The sequence below is a fragment of the Alternaria metachromatica genome (genome assembly GCF_023757995.1).
Source record: "Alternaria metachromatica strain BMP 0045 chromosome Unknown scaffold_46, whole genome shotgun sequence".
Classification (NCBI taxonomy): Eukaryota; Fungi; Ascomycota; class Dothideomycetes; order Pleosporales; family Pleosporaceae; genus Alternaria; species Alternaria metachromatica.
The window spans coordinates 132,117-154,069 of record NW_026055537.1 but is presented as its reverse complement, the minus strand read 5'-3'; the positions used below and the strand labels follow the sequence as shown (position 1 = coordinate 154,069).

General features: G+C 52.7%; 7 protein-coding genes across 7 annotated transcripts; 3 read left to right on the top strand and 4 right to left on the bottom strand.

Annotated features, from left to right (window-relative positions):
* Positions 1-975: 975 nt before the first annotated feature.
* J4E83_010530 (uncharacterized protein) lies at positions 976-1,884 on the top strand (the record flags this gene model as incomplete). Its single annotated transcript, XM_049337411.1, has 2 exons — positions 976-1,140; positions 1,195-1,884. The coding sequence occupies 2 exons, from the start codon at positions 976-978 to the stop codon at positions 1,882-1,884; spliced, it is 855 nt and encodes a 284-aa protein (XP_049183496.1).
* Positions 1,885-2,403: 519 nt separating this feature from the next.
* On the bottom strand, positions 2,404-3,778 carry J4E83_010529 (uncharacterized protein; the record flags this gene model as incomplete). The annotated part of the gene is made up of 3 exons (XM_049337410.1): positions 2,404-3,186; positions 3,237-3,412; positions 3,631-3,778. 3 exons carry the CDS (start codon positions 3,776-3,778, stop codon positions 2,404-2,406), a joined length of 1,107 nt encoding a protein of 368 aa, XP_049183495.1.
* Positions 3,779-4,330: 552 nt separating this feature from the next.
* On the top strand, positions 4,331-10,632 carry J4E83_010528 (uncharacterized protein; the record flags this gene model as incomplete). Its single annotated transcript, XM_049337409.1, has 6 exons — positions 4,331-5,233; positions 5,283-5,326; positions 5,479-6,617; positions 7,014-7,406; positions 7,887-9,013; positions 9,709-10,632. 6 exons carry the CDS (start codon positions 4,331-4,333, stop codon positions 10,630-10,632), a joined length of 4,530 nt encoding a protein of 1,509 aa, XP_049183494.1.
* A 125-nt stretch (positions 10,633-10,757) lies between these two features.
* On the bottom strand, positions 10,758-13,229 carry J4E83_010527 (uncharacterized protein; the record flags this gene model as incomplete). Its single annotated transcript, XM_049337408.1, has 1 exon — positions 10,758-13,229. The coding sequence occupies one exon, from the start codon at positions 13,227-13,229 to the stop codon at positions 10,758-10,760; it is 2,472 nt and encodes an 823-aa protein (XP_049183493.1).
* Positions 13,230-14,369: 1,140 nt separating this feature from the next.
* On the bottom strand, positions 14,370-16,083 carry J4E83_010526 (uncharacterized protein; the record flags this gene model as incomplete). The annotated part of the gene is made up of 2 exons (XM_049337407.1): positions 14,370-15,009; positions 15,074-16,083. The coding sequence occupies 2 exons, from the start codon at positions 16,081-16,083 to the stop codon at positions 14,370-14,372; spliced, it is 1,650 nt and encodes a 549-aa protein (XP_049183492.1).
* A 1,089-nt stretch (positions 16,084-17,172) lies between these two features.
* Positions 17,173-20,321, bottom strand: J4E83_010525 (uncharacterized protein; the record flags this gene model as incomplete). Its single annotated transcript, XM_049337406.1, has 5 exons — positions 17,173-18,131; positions 18,196-18,862; positions 18,913-19,163; positions 19,358-20,227; positions 20,273-20,321. The coding sequence occupies 5 exons, from the start codon at positions 20,319-20,321 to the stop codon at positions 17,173-17,175; spliced, it is 2,796 nt and encodes a 931-aa protein (XP_049183491.1).
* A 622-nt stretch (positions 20,322-20,943) lies between these two features.
* J4E83_010524 (uncharacterized protein) lies at positions 20,944-21,873 on the top strand (the record flags this gene model as incomplete). The annotated part of the gene is made up of 1 exon (XM_049337405.1): positions 20,944-21,873. One exon carries the CDS (start codon positions 20,944-20,946, stop codon positions 21,871-21,873), a length of 930 nt encoding a protein of 309 aa, XP_049183490.1.
* Positions 21,874-21,953: the final 80 nt, after the last annotated feature.

Here is a 21,953-nt window from a genome sequence, read left to right as displayed (position 1 = left end):
GGATGTATGCAACATGTCCACTTTGATGTATTGGCATTTCGTATCTGCAGACATGTAATCGGAGCGGGATGAAGCGATAGTTGGTGGTAGGGCCGAAGCAACTCGAAAGCAGAATAGCTTACAGACTCAGATACTTATGTCCCTTTGGGCTGACATGGACGCAGTAGTAGATGGATGCAGTGCGAGCATGTCCGATAGTCCTCATTGGAGAAGTGTCGCTGACTGCAGAGAATCGATACATTTGCGGCTGTACCCTTGGCATATATCAAAGTCTGTAGATCTGGATTAGGAAACTTGCGATTCTGAGAGTGTAGACAGGATTGGTGGACTGGTGTATCGACAGCTGAAGCAACTGAAAGTTCGTGCGAGCTGGCTGTGCTATCGCTCGTTATTGGTGTCTTGGTGTAGACGAGATATTGGCTGACTTCTGCGGCGCCATTGTAGTGTATTGGATGCCCACCTCAGGTGGACTTCGCTGGCAAGCCGAGGGTAAAGGATTCGCAAACTTCGTCCTTCGCCACAAAGTACTTTCTCCTCGCCGACCTTGATACTCGGTTACTGCAGCCGAATATGTTGTAGCGCATTGGTGTGACGATGTACCTCTAGCTGAAGGCTGTGCAAGAGATGAGGGGCAGATGCGAAGGTAGACTAGAGTAGCCAGTACTAGCCTGGAAGTACCGCATCTAGGCGTAGCAGTCAGCTGCCATAGACTAAGATTCAGTCATGGATATAGTCTAACTTGCAATTCAACTACAAGCAGTAATGACCATAGAAGGCGCATCCTGAACGATGCCGTCAAGCGTAGCCACTTCCCATGCTGCGCAGCGACTAGCCCCGATGCGGTTAGTGACCGCGGGGTAAATGCTCAGGTCCGCAGTCCAGGGTCCTTCAGCTGCCCAGCCTTGGAGCAGATCATCTTGCACGACTGAAGCCAAGAGAGAAAGCCCAGATCGCGCTCAATCAGCCGCAGATCTCATGGCTTCGCTACCACCTGTACGCGCCTGCATCTTCGATGTAGACGGCACGCTCATCAACTCAGAAGACATCTACACAGATATCTACAACAACATACTGCGCGAGTACGGAAGACCAGATTACCCATGGGCAATCAAGGCGACGCAGCAAAGCAGAGGCACAAAGGTCTGTGTTGCTCAGCCCTATCATATCGACCCGGCATGCTAATGCTTAGTACAGGGTACCAAGCGTTTACTAGACTGGGCACAGGTACCCCTCTCGCCAGCTGAATGGTCTGCGGAAGAAAAAGGGTTTACACATCTCTTCGGAAACAGTAAGGTGCTTCCAGGTGTTGAAACTCTTCTCTCGACCTTGAAAGCAAAGACATCACCGCCTGTGCTGCTTTCGTTAGCTAGTTCAGCTGGTCAGCAAAAGTTCGCACTAAAGACGTCGCACATACCCGCTATCAATGCGGCGTTTGATGATCCGGCCTTCCACGTCTTTGGAGATGATCCGGAGATGTCTGATAGCAAGAAGAAGCCAGAGCCTGATATTTTTCTACTCGCTTTGAAGAGGTTGAAAGCCGCTGAGACAGCACGTGGTGAGCGTACTCTGGAGCCTGCAGAGTGCTTAGTGTTTGAGGACTCAATAGCAGGTGTGGAGGCAGCGAGAAGGGTGGGCATGCGTGTTGTCTGGGTGCCACATCCAGGGCTTGCGGAGGTTTGTAAAGGGCGGGAGATGGATGTTCTCATGGGAAGGACGGAGGAAGATGGCATCGTGCCTGAGTATGGAGAGCCAGTGGAGGGAGATGCGAAGAGTCCTACTGTTACGGAAGACGGCCGGTTGGTGTCGGACGACGGGATGGCGGAGCTGAGGTTGAGTCTCGATGATTTTCCGTGTGCAGCGTATGGTATCGATCTCGCGAATTGAGTGTGGGCTGGATCTATACAGCCCCGAAGGTCAATGTTATACGCTGCAGGGAGCGGTCAATGCAAACTACACGGTACTATTTGTCACTTGCACCAAAGCTGCCATGTCTAAAGTAATTGCTTCTTCTCGATGCTGTCGTTCAGACATACCTTCCATCCAGGACTCGTAATATGAAATTTTGTACCATTGACAGCGCTTTCGACATGAACCGCACGCCTGGGTGGGTTGAGACTGGTTCTGGCCGTCTAAGTTGATGAGACTCGGGTCAGAGGGGGGCCGAGATTGTAAGGGGTCTGCTTAGTCAGCAGAAAGGCTGGTAGCGCCGCTAGATGACGCGTTGACGGCCGAAACACGCGTGGCTGCCATTTGCCATCACCAGACCTCATCAACGCACGCCTGGGCATACACGCTGTCATCATATAATCATAATTCATTACGACATAAAGCTTCTGTGCATCACAGTATCGCAGGGCCATGTATGCGTACAGACCGGCGCGTGGTGGTGCGGCAAAACACCCATCAGAGTGGCAGTTCTTCTTCCTCTTCTTCTTCTTCTTCCTGCGCACCGACCCCGGTGTTACCGACAACCTCATCAACCCTCGCGCGACCCGATTGCAAGCTCTTGACGCCAGCGGCATCTCTCGCGAGTTTATCCATCGCGGCTTTCAACTCGTCTGGGCAGAAGAGCTTGCACAGCGTAGTCATATCGTCGTACACGACCTCGCGTTGCTGAGATCCTGGAATGTAGATCGTGTTGCCAATGTTGAATGTTAACGAGTATAGCAGGTTGCGCGCATCCCAGTCCTCGACAGGTTCAGATACCGGGAAGTTGCGCTTGTAGGCCCGGATATATGCCTTACTGCTCAAACGATGACGCGGCGCTCTCCAATTACCAGTGTCGTATTCGTTGTGCCCGTAGAAAGAGCAGACATCGAACACGAAAGCCTCGCCCGTTTTAGCGTCCATCGCGGTGTTGCCATCCCAACAATCACCATGGATGAGACACGGTTTTAGCACACGACCTTCTGCTTGGAGCGGCAACAAAAGACGGGGCACAACCTTCTGGAGCGTCAGATCGCACACCACGTCGAACTCAGGCCAATTGAGGATTGGCTTAGCCAGCTCCATGACGTGGCCTAGATGTCGGCCATACAGCGTGCACCAAGAGTCTTCCCATGTATCGACAGCCTGAGCGATTCGGGCATGGCATGTCGAGAAATGGAACCCGAATTTGCCAGTTGGTGAGACGGACCGTTGATGCATGTCAGCGAGTCCCGCAGCCAGCTTGACCGGATCTGCGGGCTTTCAAGATTAGTATCAGGGTCTCCGAAACCAGACTGAAGCACGCTTACCTGTTCACCAACATCTCGAAAAGCCGCAAGTAAGAAACACGTCTCGTCTGCACCTTCGAGCTTGCCCCAGGCATATGGCTGGGGGACGAACGAGGGCGAGATGGCATAGATGGCTTTGAGCGACTCATATTCGCCTTCGCACATGTGCCTTCCTATCTTTCCGAGAGTTACAACCTCTGGGGCGTCAGTTCCGGAATTTCTCATAAGGTTCCACAATCAGCCGAACCTTCAGAAAGTAGTTGTCATTCTCCCCCGTTGGAAGTCGGACCACGAGCTTGGCCGTCTTACCCCACAGCGATTCACCGTAGTTGTATGCATCTGTTACCTGAGTTCCAGGAATGGGGAATGCTGGCCTAAGGTAAGTGCCGGACATGAACGGCTATTGCGACATTACCTGCGACAACCCGTTCATCAACTTTGTACGAGCCGCTGGCCTGCGGTGGCAGGAATGGTTCAGTTGGCGTCTCTTCCAAGTTCGCTTGCGCCTTGCCTATGGCAATCTTGCCTATGGTGTGGACGTCTTCTGTCGCAGTCGTACCCATGATGTCTTAGCGTCTGGTGTTGATGAGAGAAGGCTTCTAGTGAGCGTAGGCCGAGCCTCCCTCGATAAGCACGGGCCGCCGCAGCGGACGATGTCGTCAGTGGAGGGCGCTGTGTTCCTTCGCCCAATAGCCGCTGGATGATGATTGGCCGGAATGTCGCAACCCGCGTGGGCTTATATTGGTGGGCGCAAAGATAGCCAATAGGTGAGGGGGTTGCTGGACGACTGTACTCGATCACACTCACAAAAGAAGCATGCATATGCGGCACGGCAGAGAGGCTGACACACGAGCTGATGGTACCCCGCACCACAGGGCAAGCTACTTTCCCGTCCTTGCAACCTTGGGAAGCAGCGCGGAGGCCTGACTAATTAGCCTCTCAAATCCTTTGACGTACCTCAATTTCACAGCCTTGGATGCGATGGCGAAGTCATTAGAACCATCCTTCAAGGCTATCGTCCATGCTGCACATGCCTTCGTGGCTGAGTGACAGATGTTAATCTTCGATGGCATCGAGGCCGAGTGTAGTAAGCATATCTGATCTCAGCCTCGTGCATGATAGCTAAATTGACGAAGCTTCATAGGCTCCGATTGCGATCAGAGCCGACACCCGAAAGCGATGACAACGACACCCTAGACACCGAGTCGACCTTTCACCGGACAGAGCTTCGATCTACCGACAGCGGACAAGATACCTCTGTAGCCTCCGCAAGGTTCAAGGCCAGCGCGCCCTATAGAAGCGGCTCGTTGATTTCGACCACAAGCACGCTCAATGCGGGCGTCCTCGGCAGACCGATAGCCCATAGCCAGCGATCCCGCGACGATTTGGGCCTACATCTCGTGACCGATCGACTTGAACCAAGCGGCGATATAGTCTTCGTGCACGGCTTGGGAGGTCACCCGTGGACCACATGGAGCTGGGAGCGCGATCTCAACAACTTCTGGCCTAGCTGGCTTGAACATGAAGGAGCATTGTCAACATGGAGGGTCTTCACGTTTGGTTACGATTCAAATTGGAGAGGAGCAGGAGCTAATCTGAACATCTCCGATTTTGCGAAAGACCTTCTGCTTCAAATCCTGACCTTCCAAAGCTCGAACGGGAGTGCTATCAGGCCCAAAAAGATCATCTTTATTGCCCACTCGATGGGTGGCTTAGTGGTCAAGAAGGCATATCTGCTGGGCATACAGGATTCGCAATTCGCCGACATCGCGGCTTCGTTTCACGGCATCATCTTCCTCGCAACTCCCCACCGCGGGGCGCAGTCGGCCTCCACCTTGAACAATATCCTTGCAAGCCTTCCTTTGGGCCCACCATCGAAAAGCTATGTCGCCGAGCTTCAATTACACAGCAATGCTCTTCACGAGATCAATGAGCAGTTCCGTCACCACTGTCACGATCTTGCCTTAATGTCATACTTTGAAACAGAGAAGACCAGCATTGGCCTCAAAGATGCGATGGTAGTCGCCCTTCCTTCTTCATGCTGTGATCCTGGACTAACGCCCACAGATCGTGGAGAAAGATTCGGCTGTCCTTCAGTTACCGGGAGAAATGTCAGGCTCACTTCGCGCAAACCACCACACCATATGCAAGTTCAAGAGCCCTACAGACACTCAGTACGTAAGAGTGAGAAACACAATCAGCCATTTTGCTAGAGAGGCTTCACCAGCTGAAGGTATGACTCATTACGTTGCATCTTTGCAAGAGCCAGAAGTGCTGATCTTTGGACAGCGCCTGCTGTCGATGTCATCGATCGCGTCGAAGATAGTCAAAAGATCGCCGCAATTCTGGGTGTCCACGAAGATGCTGAGGACGATCTCAAATCCAGACACGGCAGGATTATGGACGGGACCGGCCAATGGCTCCTACAAAAGTCGGACTTCACACGTTGGAAAAGCTCAGTGGGTGATCGAGCTGCTCCGGTCTTCTGGCTATTCGGGCTACCCGCGAGTGGCAAGACGGCTCTTTCCAGTATGGTGGCACATCACTTGAAGGACCAACAGGCGAGCTGTCAGTATCATTTCTTCTCGACAGGACACCAGACAAAACGAACTGCCGCATACTGTCTTCGTAGCATCGCTTCACAGCTTGCCCAAAACAGCCAATCGTTCCGAGAAGCCTTGTTCTCTTTCCATGCCGAGACTGGCATCAAGTTCACTTCACAAGATCAAAACTTTCGTACGATATGGGAGAAGATCTTCGAAGGCATCATCTTCAAGATTGCATTCACACAGCCACTATTTTGGATAATCGACGGAATAGACGAGGCCGATTCGCACTCACTGGTCATCAACTCTCTCCTGAAAATACAGTCGACTACTACTATCAAGGTATTCTTGAGTAGCAGGCCCATGAAGGTACCAACCGCAACTAAGGGCGAAGGATCTCCGGTCACCGTACGCTTCTTATCAGAAACTGATACAGCGAGAGACATACGAGCATATGTGGCCACTTCCATCCGCGACATCTTGACAGCTGCTGAGACTGTTCAACAAGATATCGTTGACAAGATCCTGGCAAAAGCTTCCGGGTCGTTTCTCTGGGTCCGTCTTTGCTTGAAGTCCCTCCGCCAAAGCTGTCATACCCGAGATGATATCGATAAAGCCTTGACTGGACTACCAGCGGGCATGGTGGGTCTTTACGAACAAATGCTAGCCAAGCTTCTTTCGCAGCCTGAAAGGACTCAAAGCCTCGCACACATGATACTATCATGGGTTAGCTGCAGTTGGCGCCCCTTAAGACTAGAGGAGTTACAGCTTGCTCTCGAACCAACATTCACCGGCTTTCTGAATCTTGAAGATACCGTCAATCAGATCTGTGCACACTTTGTCACCACTGACAACGGTAAAATAACTTTGATCCATGACACCGCCCGTCAGTTTCTTACTGCCAACCAAGCTGGCAAGATCGCCTTCATTCAACCTCGTCGGGCTCATCTCCAGATTGCGGAACGTTGTCTCGGGTATCTGTCCCAAGATTCTTGGCCTCGAACATTCCATGCAATATCAACAGCCGATGCTGATCCAAAACGAGGCATTCGGAGCAATCGCCTTCTCCTAGCTGAACAGGGGGCTCCTCTGCTGGGGTATGCTACATGCTATTGGGCTTATCATGTCTCCAAATCCCCAACGGCAAGCACAGAACTCACACGCGCACTAAAAGTATTCTTCTCTTCATACTGTCTCTCTTGGATTGAGGCTATCGCGTTATCCGCAAACCTACGCTACTTGACGAGATCAGCAAGATATCTGAAAGCTTATGCAAAGAGGAAGAAGCACGCTAGGATGCACAAGGACTCGTCTCCGGTATTGGATAGCCTGACCAAATTACCAGAGGATGATCCAAAGTGGCTGCAGTCGTGGGCCATCGATCTCATCCGACTTGTTGGTAAATTTGGTTCTATTCTCGTAGCGAAACCACCAGCGATCTACCAAGACATCATACCTTTCTGTCCAAAAGGCTCGATGTTCACTCTTACCTATGGAGAGCACAAAGCGGGACAGCTCACAGTCACTGGACTTCCTTCCGATGGCTGGGACGATCGCCTAGCTCGTGTTAGTGTGGGCGACGATTACATTGCTTCGCAGGTACTGGCTACAGAATCATACTTCGTCACGTTGATCAGCACTATCGGTAGAATCCTTGTTTGGCATACTGAAACATGTGAGAAAGCACGTCAGATCGAAGTAGGTGAATACGTGGCGGTGGTGAGACTCAACAATAGTGGGACGTTGTTGGCGACAGCGAGTTTCAGCCATTGCGCGGTATGGGAACTATCGTCTGGTCGGTTGACGTCGCGAATCGACAACTTAACGACGAAAAGAATCATCGCCATATCTTTCGCCAACAACGACGCTCATCTAGTCATTGGGTGTGACGACTGCTCTATCACTGTACACGATCTTTCGACATCAAGCATAGTGCAGCATCATGTTTTTGAATCGCCAAGTCAAGATTACAATGGTTGCCCCACAGCTATGGCAATCAACCCAGCCGCGACCGCTGTCGCCATAGCCTGGCGTGGCAAAGTGCCTCTGATATGGCACTTTCAAGCTACTGCGCTCCAACCAGCGCGGATACGCCGGCTCCGCTCGTCTATAACATCACTTCTAGGCCCAGAAGATCTTCATTGGCAAGTCGACGGCGATTCACTCTTCATCCTCTGTCAAAATGCCGACTTAGTAGAATGGCGACTATTTGATGATCAGCAACTTGCCTATCCTCACCTGAAAGCCCGCGAGATTGCTATTAATTCCGAAGGCAGTCTTTTGCTCACGTCAGATCATAGTGGGACGATCAGCGTGTGGGCCTTTCCGCGCCTGTCTCTGATATACCAGCTTGGCAGCGTCAACGACTTCGTAAGAGACGTGGCATTCAGCCCAGATGGTCAGCGGCTATATGATGTGAGAGACTCGGTATGTAACGTCTGGGAGCCAGACGTTCTCGTTCGCCCCGATGAGCACGACATGGAGGATGAGTCCAGCCTGGATGAACTGAGCTTGGTCTCTAGTGAGCCGACCATGTCTCAGATCGACAATACCAAAGCCTTCGTATCGGCGATTGCCAGTAGCGGATCTGATGCATATTACTGCTGCGGCAGAGACGATGGCTCGGTTATCATCCACGAAGTTGCAAATGGTACCCCCATCCGCAAAGTCTACACTCACTCATCGACCACATCCGTACTTTGTATGGAATGGTCACCATCCGGGCGATACATGGTATCCAGCGACGACTCTGCTCGCGTCATCGCAAAGCGATTAGAAACGAAGGCCAAGGACCAGTGGCGCGTCTACCCAGTGCTAGATGCGCGGGTGTCAGAGCCCGTACATCAATTTGTCTTTAGCCCGGATGAGCAATACCTGCTGATATCGACGTCCTCAACAGATCATCTGTACGATACACGGTCGAAGGAACGGTTGTGGTTCAAAGACTGGGGATCCAGACAGCGCCGCCGTTGGGTACAGGATCCTTTGGATATGACGTCACTCATCTGGCTTGAGCCTCAATCACTGACAAGCTATCAATGGTCCACAATGAGCATACAAGTCAGCGTTGCGATCGAATCCGAGCCGGAACTAGAACCGGAAGAGTGTTCAGAGCCGCAAAAGCATGATCACATCGAGAAGGTCGTGGTGTGGGCCGAAGCCATTCCTTCCAGTGGACAAATCCTGTACGGCACTCTTCCAGCGAGCCATTATCAGGGAGTCGTCTCGCAACTCTCTCATTCTGGTCTCCACGTGGAAGCGATAAGAATGTCTCGCACGATCGAATCACGAATCGCGTCCTTTAGACCAGAATGCACACCAGAACTCGCTCGACACGCAAAAAGACTAGTAGGCATCACAAAAGGAAGAGTCGCATACTTAGACCACGACAATCAGCTTTGTACTTGGGATCTAGACAGCGGTATAGATGGCATGCAAAAGCACTTTTTCTTGCCGCGAGATTGGCTCGATACGAGCTCGTTAGAGACAGCTCTGATCAACGAAGAAGGGACGTTCTTCTGTCCAAAGGGAGGTTACGTGGCTGTTGTTCGGAATGGGTTGTCTTTGTAAGAGTGCATCTCAACTATCAGATGAATATCATCGCGATGAAAGTGTTTCATGCATGAAGCCTGTGGGCGGAGAGCAGCCGCGGCCTGAATCCAAGCGACTTGATCCATTCGATCCACTTTACTGCACGTGACCAACACGTTTCCGAGATCGGAAGTGTCACTTCCGAAAGTGACGCACCTCGCGAACACATATCGCCTCGATGCTACACAGATCACATTCCTCCATCTAGACATACAATGTCAACCCCGACGCTACTAGAGGGGTTTCCCGGTGAAGCACCCTCTGCGCCTTCTACGAAACTCCGGTACGCAGACGTACGCGCCCACCCATTCCCGTGTTGACGCGACTTGGCTGAACCAACACGTCGATACATCCAGGTCGCCGTAACCGCAACTGCCAAAGAGTTCGCCGGCATCTACCGGGGCAAACAATACCATGAGCCAGACTTCGATGCCGTGCTCGACCGTGCACTGGCCGCCGGAGTAGAAAAGCTCATGCTGACAGGCATGTACGCATCCGACGCGTCTTTCAACCTCGACATAGCGCGGAAACGACCGGGGCAATGCACGGTCACAATCGGTATACATCCATACCATGCCGTCGAAGCTGATGAGGGCGGAGAAGAATACTACAAGAGCCTGTCTCACAGCATCACGACGACCATGAACGAAGAGCCCCACCTCCTAGCCGCTTTCGGGGAGCTCGGCCTCGACTACGACAAGCTGGCGGAAGCCACAAAAGACGTTCAGATACGCGTGTTCAAGCGACAGCTCGATATAATTGTGAGCGCGGGATGGGAACTTCCCCTCTTTCTGCATTGTCGCGCTGCATTCGAAGATTTCGTTGCTATACTTGAACCCTACATGGACCGGCTGCCTTTACGATCCGGCCTAGTCCACTCTTTCGTCGGTACTACAGCACAGATGCAGACTTTGACCGGCATGGGCCTACATGTCAGTTTCAACAACTTTGCTTTCCGAGATCGCGATAGTTTGGATATGATCAGGCATGTGCCGTTGGATAAGCTGCAGATTGAAACGGATGCGCCGTGGGGTGATATCCAAGCGTCTAGTGAAGTAGCAAAAGCGTATTTGAAGAATGCGACAAAGTGGTCTTGGGGGAGCAAGAAGAAGGATAAGTTCAGTATGGGCGATATGGTGAAGGAGAGGAATGAGAGTTGCAATGTGGAGAAGGTGGCGTTGGTTGTTGCGGGGATTAAGGGTGTTGGTGTTGAGGAGGTTGCGGAGAGGGCGTGGAGGAATAGTGTGGGAATGTTCTTTTCGCGTTGGGGCGGTAGATGATGTTGCTACGTCAAGATGGAAATAGGGCATCATGTTTAGCCTTGGGGAGAACTTCTTAGCAACTACGCGATGGAAATAGCCTAAAAGAGCAGAACCTTCAAATTCTCGCATGTGCTATGCTACCTCTACTTCGTCCCATTTGTACCATTCCCATTCGTCGCCGACCCATTCGTCAGTCCTCCATTCGTCTTAATCCCATTCGACTTCGTCCCATTGACAGCATTCTTCTTCGCCCTCGGTACCTCAACAAGCACCTTATACGTCTTCCCAGCCGTAACATTCTTGACAACGCATCCCTCGACCTCCTCCCCATCAACCACAACCCTGACATCCTCAACATCCCCCCTCTTAATCTGAACATCAAACACCGCACCCCTAAACTCCCTCCTCACTTTCATCTCCTCCCAATCACTCGGCATCTTCGGCGCGATCTTCAGCCCCTCCCTTACACCCCTCAACCCACACAGTCCCTCGATAAAACACCTATACACCCAACTCACAGTTCCCGTATTGAACAGTTGACTCGAGCGACCAGCCGTGCGGTCAAGATGCTTAATCCCATACCCGCCACGGTAGTAATTAGGAATGAAAATGGGCAGTTGGCCCCGGCGAACCAGATCCTCTTCATCAGGACCAGGAATCATAGCACGCAGCGTAGCATACGCGCGGTCGACTTCATCGATGTCGTAAAGGGCCCAGGCGTAGAAGGCAGCGGCGTGGTTGTACACGGAGCCGTTCTCGCCTTGACCCGGATATTTCTGCGTTACGCGACCGACGTCTTCGCGCATGGCGGTGAAGGGCGGGCCGAACATGACGACGCCGTAGGGCGTTGTGAGTTGCTCATCAACCTGAGGGAGGATTTTGGAGATTTGCTCTGAGGAGGCTGCGCCGCCGAGGATGGACCAGGCTTGCGGGTTCAGCCAGATGCGACCTTCTTTGTCGTCTTTGATGCCGAACGTTACGTTGTCGTCTGTGATACCGCGGGCAAACCAGTCGCCGTCCCAGAGGTGCTCGTTAGCTGATTCGTTGACTTGTTCGGCGCCGGTGCGGTATTTCTTCGCGACGTCAGGTTTGTCGGCGTCTTCGCAGATTTGCGCCCACAGATTCACGGCGTAGGCGGTTGCGACGGTGAGCCAGCCTGATACACCGACGCCTTTGGGACCGACCATGTTCATCGGGTCGCACCAGTCGCCCTGCGCGATGTAGGAGAGGCCGCGGTCGTCTCGCGCGTTTGAGGAGAGCAGCCAGTCCATGGCGCGGCTGAAGCGCTCGAAGACTGTGAATGTGTCGCCGTACATGCTAGTCACCTTCTCGTCTAGAAGCGCGTAGTCGCCGGTTTCGCTGAGGTAGATCTCCAGGGCGATGGGGAGCCAGACGCAGTGGTCGGTGTGAGGGATTTGGTTGATGTACTTGAGCACCGCTCCCTTGGCTAGAAGGATACCATCCGGCATGGAGCCGTTCTTCTCCTGCTGACCGACCGCTGTCGTGATGGCTTTGCGCGCTACTTCTGGCTTGATGAAGCTCATGCCCATATTGTCTTGGAGGTAGTTTCGCGTTTGCGGATCGGTCGTAAGTCTGTTTACGTCGCCGTGGTAGTACAGTTGTCGGGGAAGCCAGTTGTTGACCAGGTTGTCGAGATCTTTGTCTGGCGTCTCGAGACGTACGCAACCGCTGCCACGCTGGATGTAGTCTTCGTAGTCTTTGGCGGCCTTCGCAAACGCCATTTTGTTGAGGTACTTCTTGCGCATGTCTAGAATCTCAGCTTCGTCGTACGCGGGACCGAAAAGAAATCTGTACTCTTTGCTCTCGTTCTCGCCTAGATCGGCCCAATATTGAACGACTGCGGTCGGGGTTTCGTAACGGGCGTCGCTATTCGAAAGCTGTGACTCCTTCAGTGCCGATGGCGCTTGCAGGCCTCCTTCGCCTTCGAAAGCTTCTTGCTTCGCTTCCCATGAGACTGGTGTGGTTTCGCAGAGGAAGTAGGTCTTGTCTTTCAGATACTTGGTCTTCGGGTAATCCTCCGCTTTTTGATACGGAGTCTTGCAGCTCCCAACCACGCCCCCGACGTTCGTATTCCACTCCGCCTCTTGGTTCATCCATGACATGTAGCCCAGTGGGAAGTAGGGGTAGATAGACAGATTGCGCTTGCGACCTGAGATGTTGGTCACCTTGATGCTCCAGAATTCAGCCACATCGTCGGTGGGTAGTAAGAAGGTCATCTCGACACGAATTCCCGATTTCTCCACGAGCCACTTGATGTCGCTTTTGCCTACATCGAAGGTGAAGCGATCCAACTTAGCCCTTACCGGCTCATACGGTGCCGAGAAGATCTCGCCGTTCTCCTCGTCCTTGATGTATACGAACCGGCCCGGGTGGTGAGCATAATAGTTCTGCTCCGGTTGCATAAAGGTCTTCGCTTCGAGGTTGGGCGCGTAGGCATACTTCGCGGGCTCGGGTTGCATGTATTGAGCGGTTGCAAAACCGCGACATGTGACCTGAATCATCATACGTTGGTTCCAAAGGAATGCACCCGCTTTGGGCATCTCCGTGGGGCTTGTGAGCTCATAGCGCTCGCCATTTTGGGTAGGTTGTATCATGGTGGGAATGTGAACAAGGATAGTACCTGTGATCTCCGCGGGAAACTTTTATACCACGACGGGATGGTTGGTTATACAGGGACGTGACGGCCGACATGGCTTAGGAGGCGTAGCTTACTGTGTTTAGTGACACTGCACAAGTCAATTGGAACGCGGGACCAATGCGGAATCAAAACGCGTGACCAGGCACAAAGTCTTAGCGTTTCTGCTGATTTAGTCTACAGCGGGAGTGTCAAACTCGATGCTCGTGGACAAGATTGCTAGCAAGGCAAACGAAGGTCGTCGATACTCCTATGAGAAGAAGCAGCAGGAGCGCAAGCTTAGGATGACCTTGAAAACGAAAGTCCGACCAGCGTGCAAATCGTAAAAAGGACGACGAGGGATTTTCGCAGGTCAGTCATCTGTTCCTCCATGGTTCATATAAGGTACACAGCACAATAAGCCGCACCGCGTGGGGCTAAGCGAATGGCGGTGTGGGGTTCAGCCTGAAAGGGTACAACGTAAGCGCGGAGACGGTTGCCCGGACCGCAACGCCTTTAGCCAGCCGTGAGGCAATACTGCGAGTCCCAACATGTCCAAAACTCAACGATCTTCGCATCGTCAATATGCGCACACGATCCGGATTGCGCAATCCGAGCAACCGATTAGTGTGGGACAGCGGCGAAGATAACGGAAAGTGTATGGTGGCGTATGCGCCGATGTGCCGAAAGCAGTGTGTCAGCTGCTCGCAAGATTGTGTGATCACGGGTGACAAGGAAGGGTATACCGTGCCGGCGCCGATATCCGTTGTATCCACAGCCACTGACATTAATTGTGACCAAGACTCGCTACCGGTTCCCCCATCCCGGGGATGCCCAGTGCTGCAGCCCTGCAGAAGGTGTTGGGTATCGTGAAGTGTCAATTTGTTCTTTGCTGTCATTGGTAGGTGTGAAATATTGGGTGATGCAGTCAGACTGGGGAAAAAAGCAAAGAGCGGGAAGGGTGGGGTGAATTACCACGACCAGCGATCAAATCACTATCCCAACACTGAACATGATACCAATCCTCCATGCCAGCCAGGACGATGTCAAAGCCGAGTCACCGTTTGCCAACTGGCGCAAATCTCTACTCGGCTTTCCACAACGCCGCACCATTTTCACCCTAATCCTCTTTAGCGGCTTCGTGCTGTAGAGCTGCTTTGCCCGATGTCTTCGTGATTTTGACATACTTTCCCGTCTCGGGGAATGCTTTCTTTGTGGCGACTGGAATCGGGTCTTTGTCCCACCACGATGGGAGAGCTGGGACGCTTGTCCGCCAGAATCGCGCAGTTCCATCGCCGTCGACACTAAGGTAAACATCTTGTTCTTCCTTGTCTAGAAACATGCCGCATAGACTGCCCGTAACATAGCCAGCCACCGTACCAGCAGGTCGCCAGAACAGCTCTTTCGCATTGCTTTCCGTGTCGTAGATCAGGTTCGACCCTTCGCTCGACTCGATACCCAGTAATCGACCTTCGTTCATCCATAGAACAGCGTCGATCTCAGCCATACTCAGTCGTTCTTCACCCTCGATCTTGAAATGCTGAATTACCTTGCCATTAGGACCATCCAAGGGGTTCCAGACATATGCTTCTTTACCAGCGCAAAGCGCAATCTCTGACCGCGTTGGATGCCAGTCAAAGTATCGGCACCAGTGAGAAAATGTTTCTGGCATCACTGCTACCTTTCGACCGTCTGAGACATCGTGAACCTGTACCACTGAGCCACTGTTAGTGCTCCAGACGATGAGCTTTGAGTCTGGCCTATAGGTTGGTAAGCAAAGTTAGCACATGTCTTACGTGTAGTATGCACAAGAGTAATGCTTACGAGAATGCGCCGGCCCAACTTTGACCACCGGATTTGTCTGTAGCCCAAATGAGAGCCCCAGTCGAGACGGAATACATGCGTAGCGAGCCATCCCAAGACACCGTAGCAACACACTCCATGTTCGGGCTTATAGCCGACCACATGATGGCATCCGTGTGTCCAGTAAGGCGGTGCATCTCATTGCCTGCTTCCACGTCATAGATAACGACGAGCGGCAGATCTTCTGCTGCGCGCATGCCGTGTTGGGTTGTTCGGGCGTTTGAATGGTACAGCATCAGTCTGCCGTCCTTGCTGAAGTATTTAGACCCGAAGCTGCCCAATTCCGCGTTATCAATGATGGTGTTGTGGCGCCTGCTATGGTCGGCGGCTACATGACTGAGCGCTTTCAAGAACTCTGTATGGAGCGAGGATGCATCGATGAACTCCCTGGTCCATTCGTGGTTTGCTGCAAGTTCGGGGGCGATTGCGTCGATAGCTTTCGTAGCCCAGATGGAGGGATCGATCGGCTCTTCTTTGTCCAGTGTGCGTCCGTTCTGGTCCAGGTCCCAAAGGATGAGCTGGCCGGTTGTACGTTCGCCCCGCTGCGTCTCATCGACGACGGAGCTCAACAGGGTATAGCCAGGTCTCGGAGTCCCTGCACCGGAGTTTTGCTCAATCTCTGCATGCCTTTCTCCATTGGCATCAGATGGCCGGAACGCCACCGCTCCAGCTCCTTCGAGGACCTCGCACAGCTGTCGGGTCTGAATGTTGTATACCAAGATACGCCCCGCGCTACTGCTGATGGCCAGTAACTTCTTGTCAGAGCTCACAGCAGTATCGTAACTTTGGTATGCAATCTTGGATGGTTGTGGCAGATCGGCGCTGAAGTTGATAACATCGCGCGTTTGCGACCACTCCTTTGGGTGACCAGAGGCATATTGAGCGGGGATGCCAGCACGTTTAAAATCTTGCGACGGTTTAACAGGGATGGCATACTCCTCCATGAAGCTTTCGCGCGTATAGCATTGCATATTGACGATGAAAGTTGACGGACGAAGTAGTGCGTGTCGACGTTCTCTTGTTGAAGATGGCTGCCTAGCGGTGCGAGGCGGGCATGGATCGGCAGATGACGCGAAGGTGCGCGGAAACCAATCATGGCTGAGAACTAACAATCTTAGGATCGAATCTGGTATTACGCCTAACTGTGGTGTAGCAACCACATATTAGGCAACCAGATGAAGACCTGCAGAACCGGAAATCACGGCACGTCGCCGAGGAAGAAAAACGGAAATGTATGAGCTGAAACGAAACGTCAATCCCACCTATGCCGTGCGCCCATCGATGCTCAACTGCTCCGAGGATCAGGAACAAAGAGGATGCAGCAGCAGGGTAAAGCCGCCAGATGGGCTCACTGCCTCAACATCACCGACAAGCCATCACCGCAAAGCAGATCAGGCCCACCAGGATGAATCAGCATTACTCTCGGGCGTTGCCTTTGTTCAGCAGCCATTCATCTGGAGATGGAGGGAGAGCCCCGGCTACTGAACCCACAAACGCAGTCCGAGGACCGCGAATGCGAAACGCCCGTTGACGTCAACTTTGTCAGAATGAATGGGAGGTAGACCGAACAGACGATGCCCATGAAGCAGCGCGCCGGTTCGCGAATAAGTTCTGTAGATGCTGTCTAGCATTCGTGACGCGATGTCAATAGTCTTAGCTAGGTCCGTCGCGTCAAGACGCGTCCGCCACGCGCGATTGCGACAGCAGAGTTACATTAGTATCAAGGGTGAGTGAGTGCATCAAGTATCGTAGCGGTTAGCGAATGGGACACAATACGCGGTCATCGTTGATTGCGTTGCCGGTTGTGCTGAAGGGCTCGCGATGTAAGGTGGCAAGGTTGGTCGCAGCATGGGAACGGCGAGCTGGCCCTTAGTGGGAGGCTTGGCGACCAGTATGGCCGCTAGGCTCCATTAGATATAGCGCCTTCCAGATGCCTACTCAAACCTGTGGGCATCAGACAAGACGACTATCCCTACAATATCATACACAGTGATGTATTCAACAGATCCTGTAGATTCCTCGGCTTCTTCAACCCATCGTCCCACCACCGACACCACCACCTACGCCCCCTCCTCCTCACTATCCGTAGACCGTTCGCTCTCATCATCATCCCACAACTCCCGATCCACGTCCCCATGATGGCCCGCATAAGTCGGATACCGATGCCCCAGAAACTTCCTCCTCTTACACCTTGGACAATCAGCACAAGGATCATCGTCCTCGTCATCCGATACCAAAGTGTGATCCTGAATCCGATAATACTTACCATCTTCAGGATCGTAAACACGCTTGCCTTCCGCCTCCTTCTTTTCTTCTGCTTCCTTCACATCACGGCCAAAGTTGAGAATGCATTGGGCGACGTGCGAGTATATGAATTTTTCCGGGGGCCAGTTTTTGTAGAGGTCGAGGGGATCGTAGTGGGCTCCGCTTCCGATGGAGAGGGTGAAGTCTTTGTTTTCTTTTGCAAGGCGTGCGAGGCAGACGTCGCCGCCGCGAGTTGCGATGTCAGCACTTGCTCTTGGGTCTCTGTCGAAGATACCGAGGGCGGTTTGGGGTTCTTCCTGGACTTCGAAGATGACTTTTTGGATCGCGTCGTGTGCTTTTCGCAAAGGAGATGCAAAGGCTTTGTCGTCTTTTGCTATGCAGCCCCAGTGCTCCTCGTCGGCGGCGGCGTCTTCCAGGATATAAATACCCATCCGTGGATCTTGGCTCCACTTGTTGTCCCAGGAGGGGTCTGTGGAGAGGGAGCGTACGAGGTGGTGCCAAACTTTTGCGCATTGGTCTTGCAGAGCTTGCCAGCTGAAGTAGAGGTCCATGGCATCGCCTTCAAGCCAGAGAATAAGGTCGCGGAGGAGGGCGGTGGGGCCGTTGTCGTTTGCGGAGTGCTCTTCGATGTATGGGCGCCAGCGACGGCTTGCTAGTGTCCACCATACCATGTCGCGCTCTCTGTTGAACTTTTTGGCTAGGCGAGCCAGCTCTGTTTCCGATCGAAGGGTGTTGTTGAGTTGTCTAACTTTATCTGTATTTGTGTATCGAACGTCAGTGACTTTCTGACAAGATGCTCACGTTAAGCGTGTACGTACCGTCAACAGCTGCGTCGGTAGTTGCCCATCCAAAACTTCGCTCCAAGAAGATCGGGGCCAGGATGCTGGGTTCTTGTAACCAACGGCCGTCTCTTAGCTTCCGCATATCCTTCAGCGTTTTTGAGGTCTTCTTTCCTCGTGGCTCACGGGCTGCATCAGAGGCAGTCCGCCCCACCATTAAATAGACCTTGCGAAGGGACTCACCGAGAGTCTGGGGGGCACCACCGAAGAAAAGCCTCGTTTCGTCTTGCTGGTGGATGAGGTACTCCATATCCGGCCATACAGGACAATCAGGATGCAATAGCTTGGTAGCAACGTATAAGTGAGTCATCATACAAATCTGACCCAACGCGCGTTCTAGCTGATAACCTGAGGTGTTGAGTTGCAGATAAGCGTCGTACATCAAGAGTCCACATCGAATCGGATTGGGCTTCAGGGTTTCGCATGGATCATCCGCGACTGCTTTGGTATAGGTAAGGTCCGTGGCCATGTCCTTTCGAACATCCGCTGCATGTCCAATAGACGGGAAAGGTTGTATCCAGCTACGCTCCAGCGCCTCTTTCATGGCCACCTCCCGATCTACGCGCACATTCAGCTCATCGAACGGATTGTGCAGATGGTCTTTAGTTAGAATGTCTTGTATATCGAGCAGTATTTGTATTCCAAACTACCCGTATATCAGTATGGTACGCGCTTTGTTTCTTGACAAGTACTTACAGTAGTCCAAATAGGGATCTGGCGATGTTTGAACATATGCGCCATACCGCGAGATACTTCGTCCATAGCTATTGTCTCGCCATGGCGCGAGGTAGTGTGTCGGAACATCCGGGCCAGTTCAAGCGTGCGGTAGGTATCTTTGTGGACGCCACCGACTGGATTAAAAGCAGATTTAGCAACGATGGGAATGTCCGTTTTAGGCTTCTTCGAAATCCTAATTGCCTCCAGGTAGTATTTTAGGCCGGCGTAAACTGGCCACATACACCAGTAAACTTGTGAGCACGCATGAGAGCCAGGCATCATAAGGCCACTGGGAAACAGGAAGTCCATAAAATCGGATGGGCCGATGATGTCCGGATGCTGACTGATCAACAAAAGAGCTGGTAGTACTGCGAAGTATTAATGGCTGTGAGCTAAATGGCGAGACGTTCAGTCGATGACTTACCCCATACGGGAAAATTCTTCTGGGGGTACTTCTTTGGGCGTACAAGCGTTAGATCAAATTCAGACTCAGCGTGCCGCACCAAGTCGATAGCTGTGTTCGCGATGACAGAAGCGTTCACCAAGTCGACTTTGCCGTCCTTGTATGAAAACCAGACTTCTTGAACAATGTCGCGGAGCTCATGTATGTTGGTAATGAACGACTGGATAGCGAAGAAGAACTCGGATTCGATTTCCGACTCGTCTTGCTGGATTTCAACAGGGTTCACAGGAGGTAGCGATTCCATCGAGTCATCTGGTCTGGAGGCAGGCTCCTCCCCAAGCTCATCCTCAGGCTCAGCCTCTTCAGCAGCGTTTTCAGGGTCCACCGAGAGACTGGAGAAAGTATTCTTCATCTCTCGCAGGGTGTCAACGTCGGACTTTTGACTTGGCTCCTTCCTTTGAGCACGAGGTACAGACTCCTTAACCAGCGGCTGAAGAATATCGGCAGCATTTCTAAGAATTTCGACGAAGTGAGCATGGGTCTGATTGCTCTCGTCTAGGACCATGTCGCTATGCGATTGTTTGAACCAAGTTGCCGCTTTTTCTCGAGCCTGGATGGCACGATCGAACAGTTTGCTGAGCGCTCCAGGGACCTCGACCTTAGGGACTTTCTTCGCAATGGCTTCTGCCATGGGCACAAACTCCCCAACATTGATGCGATAGGTATCCGCGGGGGTATTCGCGGAGGCAGCAGCAGCTTTTTGGGCTTCTTTCCTCGCCTTGCCTTTGAGTCGTTTAGCTGGCTGCGGAGTTGACTGTGGAGGAGCTAGACAGCTACTGCGCTGGTAGCCCACTTTTTCGGCGGTTGCTGCTAGCCATCCCGCGATGTATTCTGGATATGTTAATTGAGGAAGGTCCAATTAAGCGGTCGACCAACCTGTGTCCTTCTTGTATTGCCTGTAATTCGACGAAAAGAATGAAGCCATGGTGTGACAGATGGAAATGGCCACCAATCGATTATGGGTTGATACCTGATCTAGGCTGATGGAACAATGTATTGGGCTAGAGAGATGAGGATCTGGCGGGTTGACAAGCTATGCAGAAACTACTGAAGAGATATCGGTGGATGGGTCGCAGAGCTCATGCGCCGCCTTCCACCACAACAAATCCAGCCCGATGGAGATTGTTTGCCTGGAGTTGATGCAGATGCAGATGCAAACACCTGAAAGTCGCATTTTCGCCATTGTCACGGATGCGCAGGGCTTCCAGGTTCCCCGCCAGCTCAGACCATCGTGAAGAGCCAATGGGAAGGTGGCGCGAGATCCACTCGGACGCTTTCCGAGGGGATTGCCACTCTTGTGAGGGTGTTATCGAAGCAACACTGTAACGTGACATTTTGCACGTCTGGCAGAGCCTTTATCGAAGATGATCGTGGGGACTGGATGTGACGTGCTGGAAAGATAGCGCGGATGTGGCGTTATTGGAGATGCAGGAGGTTGTGGTGTTGGTGTTGTGAGAGGGCAGGGGTGAGAGCCATGACGTGCCGGACGCGAGAAGAGCTCCCCGCGCGCTTTGAGCTCAGCTGATCGACGAAGCATCGCAACCACAATGGCTGACATGGCATCGCGAATCGCGTCTGTAAGAGGTTTGCTACCTGATCTCGAATCAGCGCTGCATTCATTTACTTCGTCTCCCGCCAAGTTCCGCGTCGTACGGACAGTCAACGACACGCCAACACAGCCCAAGACACTATACATCCTCGACTCTTCCTTCAACCCGCCGTCAATTGCCCACCTTACCCTCGCGACATCGGCCCTGAAGCAGTCGACGCCCCTAGAGAAGAGCCCGTACCGGCTTTTACTGCTGTTCAGCACCCACAATGCAGACAAGGCACCGAGTCCGGCAAGCTTCGTGCAGCGCATCGCCCTCATGACCGTGTTTGCCGAGGACCTGTCGCGAAGCTTGAAGAGCGCGTCGCCTTCGATGAACGATGACGTGTCCAACGTGTCGATAGACATTGGCCTAACCAAGGAACCATACTACAGTGACAAGTCGGTTGCCATAGCCGAGACCACACCACCATTCTACGCGTCGCAACCCATCCACATCCACCTCGTCGGCTACGACACCTTGATCCGCTTCTGCAACTCCAAATACTACCCCAAGTACGACCCACCGCTCTCAGCGCTCAAGCCCTTCTTCGATGCTGGCCACAAGCTGCGCGTGACCCAGCGGCCCACGGACCCGAGCGACGAGTCGTCGAACGAATTTGGTACAACGGAGGAGCAGGAGAGATACCTGCATGATCTGAAAGATGGCAACCAGGAAAAGGCTGGCTTCGAGCCTGCCTGGGGCAACAACATCGATATGGTGCAAGCCGAGGAAGGCGTTGGTATAAGCTCTACCAGAGTGAGAAAGGCAGCCAACGCGGGAGACTGGGACACAGTGGGCAAGTTGTGTACTGAAGGCGTCGCCGCTTGGATCAAAGACCAGGGCCTATACAGCGAGGATGCTAGCGGCAAAAAGATGATGGGCTGAAATACAACCACGCGCATGGCATGTGCAACAGTGATGCATATCCGAGTCTCTCAGACGCAACACCAGAGGGCATGCATATC